At 48.8% G+C, this 18,299-nt stretch overlaps 1 protein-coding gene and 1 pseudogene across 1 annotated transcript in view; both read right to left on the minus strand.

Annotated features, from left to right (window-relative positions):
- Positions 1–12,272: 12,272 nt before the first annotated feature.
- LOC135574396 (ras-related protein Rab-32-like) lies at positions 12,273–14,481 on the minus strand (annotated as a pseudogene).
- Positions 14,482–14,768: 287 nt separating this feature from the next.
- The window catches only part of LOC115138749 (metabotropic glutamate receptor 1-like), a 43,090-nt gene continuing 39,559 nt past the window's right edge, over positions 14,769–18,299 (minus strand). Inside the window, exons 8-9 of the mRNA XM_065025849.1 lie at positions 16,975–17,501; positions 14,769–16,252 (exon numbers count right to left, since the gene is read on the minus strand). Coding sequence (XP_064881921.1) covers positions 15,259–16,252; positions 16,975–17,501 — 1,521 coding nt within the window. The 3' untranslated portion in view covers positions 14,769–15,258. The remainder of the gene's footprint in view (positions 16,253–16,974; positions 17,502–18,299) is intronic.

Consider the following 18,299-nt stretch of genomic DNA (forward strand, 5'->3'; position numbering starts at 1 on the left):
TCAGAAAGCACACAGTGAGCGCCTCGTTGTTCCAACCACTCGCTGCTGCCACCGTGCGGAACTGGATGGCATAGTCCGTCACGCTGCGCCGACCTTGGTGGAGAGTCAGGAGCTGTTTGGCTGAGTCAGGACCACTGCTTAGGCCTTGAAACACTCGTTTGAATTCCTCAGCAAAGGCAGAGTAGCTGGCACAGCAGGAACTATGGGCATCCCACACAGCAGTAGCCCAGGCCAGGGTTTTTTCCGACAGCAGGGTGATGATATATGCGATCTTAGACCGGTCGGTGGGGAACGACGAGGTTGCAGCTCGAAGGAGAGAGAACATTGGGTGAGAAACCCTTTACAAGCACTTGGATCACCTGAGAACCGTTGGGGAGGTGGAAGACGAGGTTCAGCCAGAGGGTTAACTGCCATGGGTACGTGAATCTGAGGTACTGGGACGGGAACTGTTGCCGAGGTAAGTCGATCAGATATCTGCTTTATGGAAGTCAGCATCTCCGACAGAAGATGAGAATGTCTAGCCATTAAGGCCTCTTGCTGAACCAGGGCGGCTTCGTGGCGTTGGACAGTCTCCTGGTGGTGGGACAGCATGGCAACAAGGTCCTGGGAACTGGCTGCCTCTGGGTTCATTTTTGGCTCTGTGTTTCTGTCAGGACCCGGTTACGAACCCGGGTCTCCGGAGTGAGAAACAGTCACTTAACCAACTGAGCCACGAATAGTCGGCAGAACCCAGAAGATGAGGCAGACACAGCAGTACTTGAGACGGTGTATTTAATGAAGTAAAAAGTGAAGTCCTTCAGGAACACATGTAACTCCACAACCTGAAAAGGAATTCCACAAGAACAAAGGTAATCCTCCAAGACAAAAAAGGTAAATCCACAAGGTGGTAGGTATAGCACAAAAAGCCTCAAAAGATACTCAAAAATAAATAAACAAGAACAAAAAACAGAATTCCACAAGAGCGTCCACCGGGATCAACAAGAGTTCACAGAATACTAGGGCTGGGTGCTAACATACAAACACAGAGCAAAGGACTGAGGAAAACAAAGGGTTTAAATACAATCAGGGGAAACGAGGCACAGGTGCAAATAATAATGGGGATCAAGGGAAAACAAAAGGTCAAAAGGCACAATGGGGGCATCTAGTGACCAAAAACCGGAACAACCCTGGCCAAATCCTGACACATTTGTCGGTGAATTTTCTCACCGACCTTCCCCCGTCTCAGGGAAACACCACGATCCTGGTCGTTGTGGATCGGTTTTCTAAGTCCTGCCGTCTCCTCCCTTTGCCCAGTCTCCCTATGGCTCTACAGACTGCGGACGCCCTGTTTACACACGTCTCCCGGCACTACGGGGTGCCTGAGGACATCGTTTCTGATCGTGGTCCCCAGTTCACGTCCAGAGTTTGGAGGGCGTTCACGGAACGGCTGGGGGTCTCGATCAGCCTGACCTCGGGTTTTCACCCCGAGAGTAATGGGCAGGTGGAGACAGTGAACCAGGATGTGGGTAGGTTTCTGCAGTTGTATTGCCGGGACCAGCCTGGTGAATGGGCGAGGTACGTCCATGGGCGGAGGTGGCTCAGAATTCCCTCCGCCACTCCTCTACTAACATGTCACCATTCCAGTGCGTGTTGGGCTACCAGCCGGTCCTGGCTCCATGGCATCAGAGCCAGACCGAAGCTCCTGCGGTGGAGGAATGGGTACAGCGCTCGAAGGACCCCTGGAGAGCCGTCCAGGAATCATTAAAACAAACTAGTGTATGGCAGAAGAAGAGCGCTGAACAGCACTGCAGTGAGGCCCCCGTGTTCGCACCGGGGGACCGGGTCTGGCTCTCGATGACAGCTTTGCAAAAAACAGGAGACACTAGGCCCTCCATGGAATGAGTTTGACACCTCTAGTGAAAAGTGAGTATCACAGCCATAGAAATATAATAATATTCTATTCATTATTCATTATATTTCTATTGTCTCAGTAAGCCCTTTCATGGTGGTGTGCTGTATAGCCAGGAGACTGTACACACTTAGAAAAAAAGGAACTATTTAGAACCTAAAACGGTTCTTCAGCTGTCCCCATAGGATAACTCTTTGAAGAACCCTTTTTGGTTAAAGGTAGAACCCTTCTGAGTTCCATGTGGAACCCTTACCACAGAGGGTTCTACGTGGAACCCAAAGGGGTTCTATGTGGAACCAAAATGTGTTCTCCCCAGAACCAAAAAAGGGTTCTCCTATGGGGACAGCTGAAGAAACCTTTTGTTACATTCTAGTACACTCTTAGAAAAAATGGTATATCACAGTGGGATGCTGTAGCCAGCAAACTCTATAGCAGGCTGTATGTCACAGTGGGATGCTGTAGCCAGTAGACTGTATAGCAGGCTGTATGTCACAGTGGGATGCTGTAGCCAGTAGACTGTATAGCAGGCTGTATGTCACAGTGGGATGCTGTAGCCAGCAAACTCTATAGCAGGCTGTATGTCACAGTGGGATGCTGTAGCCAGTAGACTGTATAGCAGGCTGTATGTCACAGTGGGATGCTGTAGCCAGTAGACTGTATAGCAGGCTGTATGTCACAGTGGGGTGCTGTAGCCAGCAAACTCTATAGCAGGCTGTATGTCACAGTGGGATGCTGTAGCCAGTAGACTGTGTAGCAGGCTGTATGTCACAGTGGGGTGCTATAGCCAGTAGACTGTGTAGCAGGCTGTATGTCACAGTGGGATGCTGTAGCCAGTAGACTGTATAGCAGGCTGTATGTCACAGTGGGGTGCTATAGCCAGTAGACTGTATAGCAGGCTGTATGTCACAGTGGGGTGCTATAGCCAGTAGACTGTATAGCAGGCTGTGTGTCACAGTGGGGTGCTGTAGCCAGTAGACTGTATAGCAGGCTGTGTGTCACAGTGGGGTGCTGTAGCCAGTAGACTGTATAGCAGGCTGTATGTCACAGTGGGGTGCTGTAGCCAGTAGACTGTATAGCAGGCTGTATGTCACAGTGGGGTGCTGTAGCCAGTAGACTGTATAGCAGGCTGTATGTCACAGTGGGGTGCTGTAGCCAGCAAACTCTATAGCAGGCTGTATGTCACAGTGGGGTGCTGTAGCCAGTAGACTGTGTAGCAGGCTGTATGTCACAGTGGGGTGCTGTAGCCAGCAAACTCTATAGCAGGCTGTATGTCACAGTGGGGTGCTGTAGCCAGTAGACTGTGTAGCAGGCTGTATGTCACAGTGGGATGCTGTAGCCAGTAGACTGTATAGCAGGCTGTATGTCACAGTGGGGTGCTGTAGCCAGTAGACTGTGTAGCAGGCTGTATGTCACAGTGGGGTGCTGTAGCCAGTAGACTGTATAGCAGGCTGTATGTCACAGTGGGATGCTGTAGCCAGCAAACTCTATAGCAGGCTGTATGTCACAGTGGGGTGCTGTAGCCAGTAGACTGTGTAGCAGGCTGTATGTCACAGTGGGGTGCTGTAGCCAGTAGACTGTGTAGCAGGCTGTATGTCACTGTGGGGTGCTGTAGCCAGCAAACTCTATACCAGGCTGTATGTCACGGTGGGATGCTGTAGCCAGCAAACTCTATAGCAGGCTGTATGTCACAGTGGGGTGCTGTAGCCAGCAAACTCTATACCAGGCTGTATGTCAGAGTGGGATGCTGTAGCCAGCAAACTCTATAGCAGGCTGTATGTCACAGTGGGGTGCTATAGCCAGTAGACTGTGTAGCAGGCTGTATGTCACAGTGGGGTGCTGTAGCCAGCAAACTCTATAGCAGGCTGTATGTCACAGTGGGGTGCTGTAGCCAGTAGACTGTATAGCAGGCTGTATGTCACAGTGGGGTGCTGTAGCCAGTAGACTGTATAGCAGGCTGTATGTCACAGTGGGGTGCTGTAGCCAGTAGACTGTGTAGCAGGCTGTATGTCACAGTGCGGTTCTGTAGCCAGTAGACTGTGTAGCAGGCTGTATGTCACAGTGGGATGCTGTAGCCAGTAGACTGTATAGCAGGCTGTATGTCACAGTGGGGTGCTATAGCCAGTAGACTGTATAGCAGGCTGTATGTCACAGTGGGGTGCTATAGCCAGTAGACTGTATAGCAGGCTGTGTGTCACAGTGGGGTGCTGTAGCCAGTAGACTGTATAGCAGGCTGTGTGTCACAGTGGGGTGCTGTAGCCAGTAGACTGTATAGCAGGCTGTGTGTCACAGTGGGGTGCTGTAGCCAGTAGACTGTATAGCAGGCTGTATGTCACAGTGGGGTGCTGTAGCCAGTAGACTGTATAGCAGGCTGTATGTCACAGTGGGGTGCTGTAGCCAGCAAACTCTATAGCAGGCTGTATGTCACAGTGGAGTGCTGTAGCCAGTAGACTGTGTAGCAGGCTGTATGTCACAGTGGGGTGCTGTAGCCAGTAGACTGTGTAGCAGGCTGTATGTCACAGTGGGATGCTGTAGCCAGTAGACTGTATAGCAGGCTGTATGTCACAGTGGGGTGCTGTAGCCAGTAGACTGTGTAGCAGGCTGTATGTCACAGTGGGGTGCTGTAGCCAGTAGACTGTATAGCAGGCTGTATGTCACAGTGGGATGCTGTAGCCAGCAAACTCTATAGCAGGCTGTATATCACAGTGGGATGCTGTAGCCAGCAAACTCTATAGCAGGCTGTATGTCACAGTGGGGTGCTGTAGCCAGTAGACTGTGTAGCAGGCTGTATGTCACAGTGGGGTGCTGTAGCCAGTAGACTGTGTAGCAGGCTGTATGTCACAGTGGGGTGCTGTAGCCAGCAAACTCTATACCAGGCTGTATGTCACGGTGGGATGCTGTAGCCAGCAAACTCTATAGCAGGCTGTATGTCACAGTGGGGTGCTGTAGCCAGCAAACTCTATACCAGGCTGTATGTCAGAGTGGGATGCTGTAGCCAGCAAACTCTATAGCAGGCTGTATGTCACAGTGGGGTGCTATAGCCAGTAGACTGTGTAGCAGGCTGTATGTCACAGTGGGTGCTGTAGCCAGCAAACTCTATAGCAGGCTGTATGTCACAGTGGGGTGCTGTAGCCAGTAGACTGTATAGCAGGCTGTATGTCACAGTGGGGTGCTGTAGCCAGTAGACTGTATAGCAGGCTGTATGGCACAGTGGGGTGCTGTAGCCAGTAGACTGTGTAGCAGGCTGTATGTCACAGTGCGGTTCTGTAGCCAGTAGACTGTGTAGCAGGCTGTATATCACAGTGGGGTGCTGTAGCCAGCAAACTCTATAGCAGGCTGTATGTCACAGTGCGGTTCTGTAGCCAGCAAACTCTATAGCAGGCTGTATGTCACAGTGGGGTGCTGTAGCCAGTAGACTGTGTAGCAGGCTGTATGTCACAGTGGGGTGCTGTAGCCAGTAGACTGTATAGCAGGCTGTATGTCACAGTGGGGTGCTGTAGCCAGTAGACTGTGTAGCAGGCTGTATGTCACAGTGCGGTTCTGTAGCCAGTAGACTGTGTAGCAGGCTGTATATCACAGTGGGGTGCTGTAGCCAGCAAACTCTATAGCAGGCTGTATGTCACAGTGCGGTTCTGTAGCCAGTAGACTGTGTAGCAGGCTGTATGTCACAGTGGGGTGCTGTAGCCAGCAAACTCTATAGCAGGCTGTATGTCACAGTGCGGTTCTGTAGCCAGTAGACTGTGTAGCAGGCTGTATGTCACAGTGCGGTTCTGTAGCCAGTAGACTGTGTAGCAGGCTGTATGTCACAGTGGGGTGCTATAGCCAGTAGACTGTATAGCAGGCTGTATGTCACAGTGCGGTTCTGTAGCCAGTAGACTGTGTAGCAGGCTGTATGTCACAGTGGGGTGCTGTAGCCAGCAAACTCTATAGCAGGCTGTATGTCACAGTGGGGTGCTATAGCCAGTAGACTGTATTGCAGGCTGTATGTCACAGTGCGGTTCTGTAGCCAGTAGACTGTGTAGCAGGCTGTATGTCACAGTGGGGTGCTGTAGCCAGTAGACTGTGTAGCAGGCTGTATGTCACAGTGGGGTGCTATAGCCAGTAGACTGTATAGCAGGCTGTATGTCACAGTGGGGTGCTATAGCCAGTAGACTGTATAGCAGGCTGTATGTCACAGTGCGGTTCTGTAGCCAGTAGACTGTGTAGCAGGCTGTATGTCACAGTGGGGTGCTATAGCCAGTAGACTGTGTAGCAGGCTGTATGTCACAGTGGGGTGCTGTAGCCAGTAGACTGTATAGCAGGCTGTATGTCACAGTGGGGTGCTGTTGCCAGTAGACTGTGTAGCAGGCTGTATGTCACAGTGGGGTGCTATAGCCAGTAGACTGTATAGCAGGCTGTATGTCACAGTGGGGTGCTGTAGCCAGTAGACTGTGTAGCAGGCTGTATGTCACAGTGGGGTGCTGTAGCCAGTAGACTGTGTAGCAGGCTGTATGTCACAGTGGGGTGCTATAGCCAGTAGACTGTATAGCAGGCTGTATGTCACAGTGGGGTGCTATAGCCAGTAGACTGTATAGCAGGCTGTATGTCACAGTGCGGTGCTGCTCACAGGAGACTGTATAGCAGACTGTATGTCACAGTGCGGTGCTGCTCACAGGAGACTGTATAGCAGGCTGTATGTCACAGTGGGGTGCTGTAGCCAGTAGACTGTATAGCAGGCTGTATGTCACAGTGGGGTGCTATAGCCAGTAGACTGTATAACAGGCTGTATGTCACAGTGGGGTGCTGTAGCCAGTAGACTGTGTAGCAGGCTGTATGTCACAGTGGGGTGCTATAGCCAGTAGACTGTATAGCAGGCTGTATGTCACAGTGGGGTGCTATAGCCAGTAGACTGTATAGCAGGCTGTATGTCACAGTGGGGTGCTGTAGCCAGTAGACTGTGTAGCAGGCTGTATGTCACAGTGGGGTGCTGTAGCCAGCAAACTCTATAGCAGGCTGTATGTCACAGTGGGGTGCTGTAGCCAGTAGACTGTGTAGCAGGCTGTATGTCACAGTGGGGTGCTGTAGCCAGCAAACTCTATAGCAGGGTGTATGTCACAGTGGGGTGCTGTAGCCAGTAGACTGTGTAGCAGGCTGTATGTCACAGTGGGATGCTGTAGCCAGTAGACTGTATAGCAGGCTGTATGTCACAGTGGGGTGCTGTAGCCAGTAGACTGTGTAGCAGGCTGTATGTCACAGTGGGGTGCTGTAGCCAGTAGACTGTATAGCAGGCTGTATGTCACAGTGGGATGCTGTAGCCAGCAAACTCTATAGCAGGCTGTATGTCACAGTGGGATGCTGTAGCCAGCAAACTCTATAGCAGGCTGTATGTCACAGTGGGGTGCTGTAGCCAGTAGACTGTGTAGCAGGCTGTATGTCACAGTGGGGTGCTGTAGCCAGTAGACTGTGTAGCAGGCTGTATGTCACAGTGGGGTGCTGTAGCCAGCAAACTCTATACCAGGCTGTATGTCACGGTGGGATGCTGTAGCCAGCAAACTCTATAGCAGGCTGTATGTCACAGTGGGGTGCTGTAGCCAGCAAACTCTATACCAGGCTGTATGTCAGAGTGGGATGCTGTAGCCAGCAAACTCTATAGCAGGCTGTATGTCACAGTGGGGTGCTATAGCCAGTAGACTGTGTAGCAGGCTGTATGTCACAGTGGGGTGCTGTAGCCAGCAAACTCTATAGCAGGCTGTATGTCACAGTGGGGTGCTGTAGCCAGTAGACTGTATAGCAGGCTGTATGTCACAGTGGGGTGCTGTAGCCAGTAGACTGTATAGCAGGCTGTATGTCACAGTGGGTGCTGTAGCCAGTAGACTGTGTAGCAGGCTGTATGTCACAGTGCGGTTCTGTAGCCAGTAGACTGTGTAGCAGGCTGTATATCACAGTGGGGTGCTGTAGCCAGCAAACTCTATAGCAGGCTGTATGTCACAGTGCGGTTCTGTAGCCAGCAAACTCTATAGCAGGCTGTATGTCACAGTGGGGTGCTGTAGCCAGTAGACTGTGTAGCAGGCTGTATGTCACAGTGGGGTGCTGTAGCCAGTAGACTGTATAGCAGGCTGTATGTCACAGTGGGGTGCTGTAGCCAGTAGACTGTGTAGCAGGCTGTATGTCACAGTGCGGTTCTGTAGCCAGTAGACTGTGTAGCAGGCTGTATATCACAGTGGGGTGCTGTAGCCAGCAAACTCTATAGCAGGCTGTATGTCACAGTGCGGTTCTGTAGCCAGTAGACTGTGTAGCAGGCTGTATGTCACAGTGGGGTGCTGTAGCCAGCAAACTCTATAGCAGGCTGTATGTCACAGTGCGGTTCTGTAGCCAGTAGACTGTGTAGCAGGCTGTATGTCACAGTGCGGTTCTGTAGCCAGTAGACTGTGTAGCAGGCTGTATGTCACAGTGGGGTGCTATAGCCAGTAGACTGTATAGCAGGCTGTATGTCACAGTGCGGTTCTGTAGCCAGTAGACTGTGTAGCAGGCTGTATGTCACAGTGGGGTGCTGTAGCCAGCAAACTCTATAGCAGGCTGTATGTCACAGTGGGGTGCTATAGCCAGTAGACTGTATTGGAGGCTGTATGTCACAGTGCGGTTCTGTAGCCAGTAGACTGTGTAGCAGGCTGTATGTCACAGTGGGGTGCTGTAGCCAGTCGACTGTGTAGCAGGCTGTATGTCACAGTGGGGTGCTATAGCCAGTAGACTGTATAGCAGGCTGTATGTCACAGTGGGGTGCTATAGCCAGTAGACTGTATAGCAGGCTGTATGTCACAGTGCGGTTCTGTAGCCAGTAGACTGTGTAGCAGGCTGTATGTCACAGTGGGGTGCTATAGCCAGTAGACTGTGTAGCAGGCTGTATGTCACAGTGGGGTGCTGTAGCCAGTAGACTGTATAGCAGGCTGTATGTCACAGTGGGGTGCTGTTGCCAGTAGACTGTGTAGCAGGCTGTATGTCACAGTGGGGTGCTATAGCCAGTAGACTGTATAGCAGGCTGTATGTCACAGTGGGGTGCTGTAGCCAGTAGACTGTGTAGCAGGCTGTATGTCACAGTGGGGTGCTGTAGCCAGTAGACTGTGTAGCAGGCTGTATGTCACAGTGGGGTGCTGTAGCCAGTAGACTGTGTAGCAGGCTGTATGTCACAGTGGGGTGCTATAGCCAGTAGACTGTATAGCAGGCTGTATGTCACAGTGGGGTGCTATAGCCAGTAGACTGTATAGCAGGCTGTATGTCACAGTGTGGTGCTGCTCACAGGAGACTGTATAGCAGACTGTATGTCACAGTGCGGTGCTGCTCACAGGAGACTGTATAGCAGGCTGTATGTCACAGTGGGGTGCTGTAGCCAGTAGACTGTATAGCAGGCTGTATGTCACAGTGGGGTGCTATAGCCAGTAGACTGTATAACAGGCTGTATGTCACAGTGGGGTGCTGTAGCCAGTAGACTGTGTAGCAGGCTGTATGTCACAGTGGGGTGCTATAGCCAGTAGACTGTATAGCAGGCTGTATGTCACAGTGGGGTGCTATAGCCAGTAGACTGTATAGCAGGCTGTATGTCACAGTGGGGTGCTGTAGCCAGTAGACTGTGTAGCAGGCTGTATGTCACAGTGGGGTGCTGTAGCCAGTAGACTGTATAGCAGGCTGTATGTCACAGTGGGGTGCTGTAGCCAGTAGACTGTGTAGCAGGCTGTATGTCACAGTGGAGTGCTATAGCCAGTAGACTGTATAGCAGGCTGTATGTCACAGTGGGGTGCTGTAGCCAGTAGACTGTGTAGCAGGCTGTATGTCACAGTGGGGTGCTGTAGCCAGTAGACTGTGTAGCAGGCTGTATGTCACAGTGGGGTGCTGTAGCCAGTAGACTGTGTAGCAGGCTGTATGTCACAGTGGGGTGCTATAGCCAGTAGACTGTATAGCAGGCTGTATGTCACAGTGGGGTGCTATAGCCAGTAGACTGTATAGCAGGCTGTATGTCACAGTGCGGTGCTGCTCACAGGAGACTGTATAGCAGACTGTATGTCACAGTGCGGTGCTGCTCACAGGAGACTGTATAGCAGGCTGTATGTCACAGTGGGGTGCTGTAGCCAGTAGACTGTATAGCAGGCTGTATGTCACAGTGGGGTGCTATAGCCAGTAGACTGTATAACAGGCTGTATGTCACAGAGGGGTGCTGTAGCCAGTAGACTGTGTAGCAGGCTGTATGTCACAGTGGGGTGCTATAGCCAGTAGACTGTATAGCAGGCTGTATGTCACAGTGGGGTGCTATAGCCAGTAGACTGTATAGCAGGCTGTATGTCACAGTGCGGTTCTGTAGCCAGTAGACTGTGTAGCAGGCTGTATGTCACAGTGGGGTGCTGTAGCCAGCAAACTCTATAGCAGGCTGTATGTCACAGTGGGGTGCTATAGCCAGTAGACTGTATTGGAGGCTGTATGTCACAGTGCGGTTCTGTAGCCAGTAGACTGTGTAGCAGGCTGTATGTCACAGTGGGGTGCTGTAGCCAGTCGACTGTGTAGCAGGCTGTATGTCACAGTGGGGTGCTATAGCCAGTAGACTGTATAGCAGGCTGTATGTCACAGTGGGGTGCTATAGCCAGTAGACTGTATAGCAGGCTGTATGTCACAGTGCGGTTCTGTAGCCAGTAGACTGTGTAGCAGGCTGTATGTCACAGTGGGGTGCTATAGCCAGTAGACTGTGTAGCAGGCTGTATGTCACAGTGGGGTGCTGTAGCCAGTAGACTGTATAGCAGGCTGTATGTCACAGTGGGGTGCTGTTGCCAGTAGACTGTGTAGCAGGCTGTATGTCACAGTGGGGTGCTATAGCCAGTAGACTGTATAGCAGGCTGTATGTCACAGTGGGGTGCTGTAGCCAGTAGACTGTGTAGCAGGCTGTATGTCACAGTGGGGTGCTGTAGCCAGTAGACTGTGTAGCAGGCTGTATGTCACAGTGGGGTGCTGTAGCCAGTAGACTGTGTAGCAGGCTGTATGTCACAGTGGGGTGCTATAGCCAGTAGACTGTATAGCAGGCTGTATGTCACAGTGGGGTGCTATAGCCAGTAGACTGTATAGCAGGCTGTATGTCACAGTGCGGTGCTGCTCACAGGAGACTGTATAGCAGACTGTATGTCACAGTGCGGTGCTGCTCACAGGAGACTGTATAGCAGGCTGTATGTCACAGTGGGGTGCTGTAGCCAGTAGACTGTATAGCAGGCTGTATGTCACAGTGGGGTGCTATAGCCAGTAGACTGTATAGCAGGCTGTATGTCACAGTGGGGTGCTATAGCCAGTAGACTGTATAGCAGGCTGTATGTCACAGTGCGGTTCTGTAGCCAGTAGACTGTGTAGCAGGCTGTATGTCACAGTGGGGTGCTGTAGCCAGCAAACTCTATAGCAGGCTGTATGTCACAGTGGGGTGCTATAGCCAGTAGACTGTATTGGAGGCTGTATGTCACAGTGCGGTTCTGTAGCCAGTAGACTGTGTAGCAGGCTGTATGTCACAGTGGGGTGCTGTAGCCAGTAGACTGTATAGCAGGCTGTATGACACAGTGGGGTGCTGTAGCCAGTAGACTGTGTAGCAGGCTGTATGTCACAGTGGGGTGCTATAGCCAGTAGACTGTATAGCAGGCTGTATGTCACAGTGGGGTGCTATAGCCAGTAGACTGTATAGCAGGCTGTATGTCACAGTGCGGTGCTGCTCACAGGAGACTGTATAGCAGGCTGTATGTCACAGTGGGGTGCTGTAGCCAGTAGACTGTGTAGCAGGCAGATATTCCATTAAAAATCAGCCGTTTCCAGCTACAGTAGTCACTTACAACATTAACAATGTCTACACTGTATTTCTGATCAATTTGATGTTATTATAATGGACAAAAACTTTTCTTTCAAAAACAAGGACATTTCTAAGTGACCCCAAACTTTTGACCGGTAGAGTATATATTTAAGAATGTTGAAACGTAACCCCTTTTAGTCAGAGTCAGTATCGGATTTGTATCAGTTTTTCGTTAAATTACAAAATCCATTAGTCCCCAAACCTTTAATGAGAGTGAAGTGAGCTTTTACTAACAGAGTGAGGCCAAATGGTTGTTGCGCTGACAGCCAATGCAACACATGTTTGCCTTGCACAGCTTCTTTAAACCGCAGTAAAGCACTGCTACTATAGTATGAACGTTAAAGTGAATGTGTACACACCGTAAACCTTCATGAGTACATTGTTACCGTGTTAAAGTGAATGTGTACACACCGTAAACCTTCATGAGTACATTGTTACCGTGTTAAAGTGAATGTGTACACACCGTAAACCTTCATGAGTACATTGTTACCGTGTTAAAGTGAATGTGTACACACCGTAAACCTTCATGAGTACATTGTTACCGTGTTAAAGGTAAACAATTAACATCAAGTGACTTCCTCCCATAACTGATATCTCCCTCACCTTTGCTGGCGTGTCAAACCACCCCAGAAAGCCTTCTTCTTCACAGTAGTTGTTAGACAGGGCAGACAGCTCCTTGTTCTCCTCTTTCTGGTCACACTTGGACAGCAAGGATAGGGGCTTCCACTGTGGATAGGGGTCTCACTTTGCTATATAGGTCATGCTTCCACTGTGTGGCAGTCTCTAATGTCTCCATCTTCGTCACGTCAAAGACTATGAACGCCCCCATGGCCTCCTTGTAGTGCACTCTGGACATGTTCCCAATCCACTCCTAACCTTCAGGAGTAGAGAAAAACACAGTGTGTCCCTATAGACCTGGTGAAAAGCAGTGCACTATCAAGAGAATAGGGTGTCTTTTGGGACACTACGATACAGGTTGTTATCTGCTTTGCTTTCTTAAATCCTTCTTAACTTTGATTGGAAAGCTGTTCCCTACATACATATTAATCTGGCTGTACAACTTGGAAAGCTTAATGCTTGTCTACAATCCATGGGGAGATAACCTAGTAAACCTGACCAGGGGAACGCTACAACACCAGAGTGTGATCCAATGTCAGGAGACAGCAGAGGGAGCATGCACCTATCCACATCGATGGGACCATAGCAGAGAACGTGAAAAGCTTCAAGTTCCTCTGCTCACTGACAATCTGAAATGACACACCCACACAGACAAATCAAATCAAATTGTATTGGTCACATACACATGATTATCAGATGTTCATTCCATTATTTTACTTTTAGACTTGTGTGAATTGTTAGACACTACTGCACTGTTGGAGTCAGGAACATAAGCATTTTGCTACACCCGCAATAACATCTGCTAAATATGTGTGTGACCAATAACATTTAATTTAATTTATCCCAAGCAGAGAAACACAGAACTGTGAAGGTTATCATATTGTCAACCAACTCCACAGTGAAATATATGTGCTCTTGAGTATTCACTCTAATAGGCTTTATTGAGTTGGTTCGATAATCTTATTGCTCTTTCTAGGCATAATTGTTTTATGACTGAGAAAAAAACTGGAAACATCCGTTAAACCTGCTTTCTTTACATCCCAAAGCTAAAGTCTCACCACGGTCTCATCGTCCTATTCAGTCGTTTTCAATGCGAAGTTAACTCCGTTCCTTGAAACGCATGTGGACGTAACGCGAGACGAAGCTGGTTTTTCCAACTCCTCGCTCTCCAATTACCACTTTAAATGTATACTCTGTGCATGTCGTGATATAAACCAGAGAATGGCTCTACGTTATTTTTGCTGCATGTGACCAATACAGACAGGCGTCATGAATGAATGACTCCGTACACATGTTTTTTATTTGAATTGTATTTATTCTAACAAAACATATATCTTTCAGAATCTAAAGGACAATGACTTTGTTCTGCACTGCTATATTAATGACATGTTTTAAACAGAAACCCTATTCAACTCTATGAAGCCATTTCTATCAAACAGCCTATTCATATTACTGATGATAATACCCATTGTTTATTACATTGTATATAGTGAGATCTTAACAATTGTGAAAAGTAAGAATAATGTTGTACAAACCCAACAGTCACAATAAACAACACATTTATAAATTGTTAAATAAACTTTACATCGTAATGCCTTTAGTAAACTAATCTGAATCGTTACCAAAATAGGATGGATACTACATACAGTTCATTCACAAAACCAATGACGATCAAATGACATTCAATTGACATTATATTACATTTTTGGCAATCATATTATATTCTAAACTGGATGGTTTGAGCCCTGAATGCTGATTGGCTGAAAGCTGTGATATATCAGACCGTATACCACAGGTATGACAAAACATTTATTTTTACTCTTCTAATTAGGTTGGTAACCAGTTGATAATAGCAATAAGGCTCCTCAGGGGTTTGTGGTATATGGCCAATATACCACAGCTAAGGGCTGTTGCGTTGTGTGTAAGAACAGCCCTTAGCCGTGGTATATTGGCCATATACCACACCCCCCCGGGCCTTATTGCTTAAATAGAAACTGTTGCAAGTATGGGTTTAGAGGGCTGTTTATAAAATATACAAACTTGCAATTGAAATGAGAGACATAAAAAAATATATATCTTGTGTAAATGGAAGCATACAGGATACATGGCACTTGAATTCTGGTTTTGTTTGCGACATTCTTACAGTAGTTATTGAATCAGTATCATAAGTTCATTCTGACGTTATCTGATGAGAACAGAGGCGGAAATAATCTTTGTTCTTTTTTCAAAATAAATACACACTTGATATGAGCAAAACAACAAAACACATTCATCTAGAATATTTTACATTTACAGGCTATTGTTATATTGGTAAACACAGGCCTACACAGCGCATATATCATTTATACACATATTTGTGTGAACTACAGGTGGGATAGTCTGGTAGCATTATAATTGATAAATCTAATTTCAAGCGGTGGAAGTTTGCCTTTATGAAAACAAGCAACAAACACAATCATTATTGTAATACCTGATGATGCTGAAATGTACACTGTATTGTACCCTGAATAACTTCTACTTAAATGACTTCAATAGGTAGGACTATCTTATCTTTTTGTTTTCCTAATAAGCACAAAGCCTAGAGCAAGTTCGATGCTTTTCATCTCTTGCATAAACATGGAAATGCATTTTGCGATGGTTAAATCTTTCAGTCTTTTCTCCATGATATTTAATATACAACAAAAATACCTTTTTAAAAGTGTGCCTTCAGTGTTTTTGCTCACTTTTGTCCATGAAAACACAAACACGCATAGATTTCATGAGTCAACCAATATTGTCCAGTCAGCCACTCAATAACTTATTCAAGACATTGTTGCCATTTCTTACTGGTCATTAAATGGAACACAAACAATATGCTACAAGTCATCAGCTACAAAATGGCTTTATATTATTCTACTATATCTATAGTACTCGTTTACAGAGTTGAGGAGCTTTCTTTATAGTCCTTCAAAATGACAGAGGCGTAGTTCGGAGGGGTGCACAATATGGACTCGGACACGGGTGAGGTGTTGTGGAAAGGGCTCCCCATGCTCGCTGTATCACGGAACGGGGAGGGGGGCATCAGGGCCATAGAATCCTCCATGGCTGATTTGATCTGAACAACGTCGTCCTCTTCTTCTTCGTGAATCAGGCCGTTGTCATACATGTATCCATGGAGGAGGCCAAACTGTTCCTCCTCCACCTCTACCTCCTCAATCTCCTCCTCCTCAATCTCCTCCTCCTCCTCAATCTCCTCCTCCTCTTCTATCTCTAGGGTGGAGGTGGGTTCCTCGTCATCAAAGGGGCCAAGTTCTAGTTGCAGGGGCAGGATTGCATGCTGCTGGATGAGATGAGCCTGGTGGTACACAGGCCTGCCATGACTGCTCCCAGATTGGCCCCCAAAACCACCACCGCCCCCACCAGCCATAGGGCCAGGGCCGGGCAGACTGATCATGTCCATATCATTGAGCTCAGGGATGATGAAATCACTGTTGTACTGTAACAGTAGGTGGTCTGTGATGACCCTCTGTTGGGGGATCACTCTGCTCTGTGGCAGGGGCATGTGCTCAACAGGGGGATAATATTCAACCACCTCATCCACCTCTTTCATCGGCCCACCGATGGAGGGCATTATCTGCCCGTGGGCCATCATGTGGGGACTAAGGGGAGGGTTGTATCTGACTAGGTCGCACTCGTCCTCCTCGGCTACGTTGTACAGAGTTTTGGTGCTGAGGTCAGAGAACTCCATGGCCATGCTGCTGCCTGTGTTATGGTAGGTGTTAGTTAAGGGTCTGATGACAGCCATCTGATTGGAGCATCCTGCTTCCTGTCTCTTCACGTGCACAGACAGTCTGTGCCAATTGTGCTCCCCTTTTGGAGGATGATGTCTTGCACCTGGTTCAGACCATGACACAGACTTTCCATTAGAACTATAAACAGAATAAAGATGGCTGTTAGCTCTTTCACAGGAACTCAGAAAAGTGAAGACAACAACAGCATTTCTGGTTCATGTAAAAATACATTTTTTTTTTAAACAAACGTTAAAACGTTTTTTAAATGAACGTTAAAATCAGATCAATTCTATGTTGATGGTGACGTTTTGGGTTGAACTATACCTTACTGAGGACTGTATCTTGTGTCTTTATTTATCTATTCAGATTAATGTATTTCCAATGTACTATAAATCATTATGCTGTGGTACAGTGTATCCTGATAGTACTCATGGGTATGCTGGTTTTCATTATATTCAGCAACAGATTTAATGTTAAGGTGTTTTTTAATTGAACATTTGACCTGGATCTGGCATTTATACTCTCTCTGTGTCCCAAATGGCACCATATTCCTTACATAGTGCAATACCTTTGGGGCCTGGTCAAAAGTAGAGAACTAACCTACATAGGGTATAGGGTGCCATGTGGGACAAAGAATCTGAGAGTTAATTACTGTAAGACAAAATCAGCATCCCAGTGGTACCTCAGGAGAAAGGTCTGTACTCTCAAAGCGTCTCAGAGTACGAATTCTGATCTAGGATCAGGTCCCACCTGTCCGTGTAATCCTATTCATTATGATCTAAAAGGCTAAACTGATCCTAAATCAACACTCCTACTCTGATACTCTTTGTGAATACGGACCCAGGATTACATCAACCTACTTCTCAGAGTTCTTCTTCCGTTTGAACATGTTGAGCAGGCTGTTGCTCCGGCAAGTGCCGTCGCCCACGTGCATGCGCACGGCATCCGAGGTGGTGAAAGCGCTGCGCACGTTACGCTCCGGCTTGGCGAGGATGATGTACATCTTGGGCGAGAACATACAGCCCAATGCCACGGTGACGCTCAGGCTCACGGAGAACGACGTGGTGATGATCTTATAGTTGGAGCCGAAGTAGATGGGGACAAACGCCAGCCAGATGATACAGGTGGTGTACATGGTGAAGGCGATGTACTTGGCCTCGTTGAAGTTGGCCGGGACGTTGCGCGTCTTGAAGGCGTAGTAGGTGCAGCTCAGGATGAGCAGGCTGTTGTAGCCCAGGGGCGCCACCATGCCCAGTGTACTGGTGTTGCAGATGAGGTACACCTCCCTGATGCTGGGGTAGGACTTGACGGGCATGGGCGGCTCCAGGATGATCAGAGTAACCTCCAGGGTAAGCTGGACACTGACTAGGAGGCCAGCGATCACCAGCTGATTATACAAAATAAGAAGAAGACAGGTTTTATATGCCGTTTTTCAAGATCACAGACAAAAGAAATTATGCGTCTGAAATAACATTATATTCCTTGTAGTACTCTACTTTTGACCAGAGCCCTGAGCATGCCCTAGAGCCCTGAGCACGCACTAGAGCCCTGAGAAGGCCCTAGAGCCCTGAGCATGCCCTAGAGCCCAGAGTATGCCCTAGTGCCCTGAGAATTCCCTAGAGCCCTGAGAAGGCCCTAGAGCCCTGAGAAGTCCCTAGAGCCCTGAGCATGCCCTAGAGCCCTGAGAAGGCCCTAGAGCCCCGAGCATGTCCTAGAGCCCTGAGAAGGCCCTAGAGCCCTGAGCATGCCCTAGAGCCCTGAGAAGGCCCTAGAGCCCTGAGCATGCCCTAGAGCCCTGAGAATGCCCTAGAGTCCTGAGCATGCCCTAGAGCCCTGAGAAGGCCCTAGAGCCCTGAGCATGCCCTAGAGCCCTGAGAAGGCCCTAGAGCCCTGAGCATGTCCTAGAGCCCTGAGAAGGCCCTAGAGCCCTGAGCATGCCCTAGAGCCCTGAGCATGCCCTAGAGCCCTGAGCATGCACCAGAGCCCTGAGAAGGCCCTAGAGCCCTGAGCATGACCTAGAGCCCTGAGCATGCCCTAGAGCCTTGAGAAGGCCCTAGAGCCCTGAGCATGCCCTAGAGCCCTGAGAAGGCCCTAGAGCCCTGAGCATGCCCCAGAGCCCTGAGCATGTCCTAGAGCCCTGAGAAGGCCCTAGAGCCCTGAGCATGCCCGAGAGCCCTGAGAATGC

The sequence above is a fragment of the Oncorhynchus nerka genome, linkage group LG12 (genome assembly GCF_034236695.1).
Source record: "Oncorhynchus nerka isolate Pitt River linkage group LG12, Oner_Uvic_2.0, whole genome shotgun sequence".
In the NCBI taxonomy this organism is placed as follows: Eukaryota; Metazoa; Chordata; class Actinopteri; order Salmoniformes; family Salmonidae; genus Oncorhynchus; species Oncorhynchus nerka.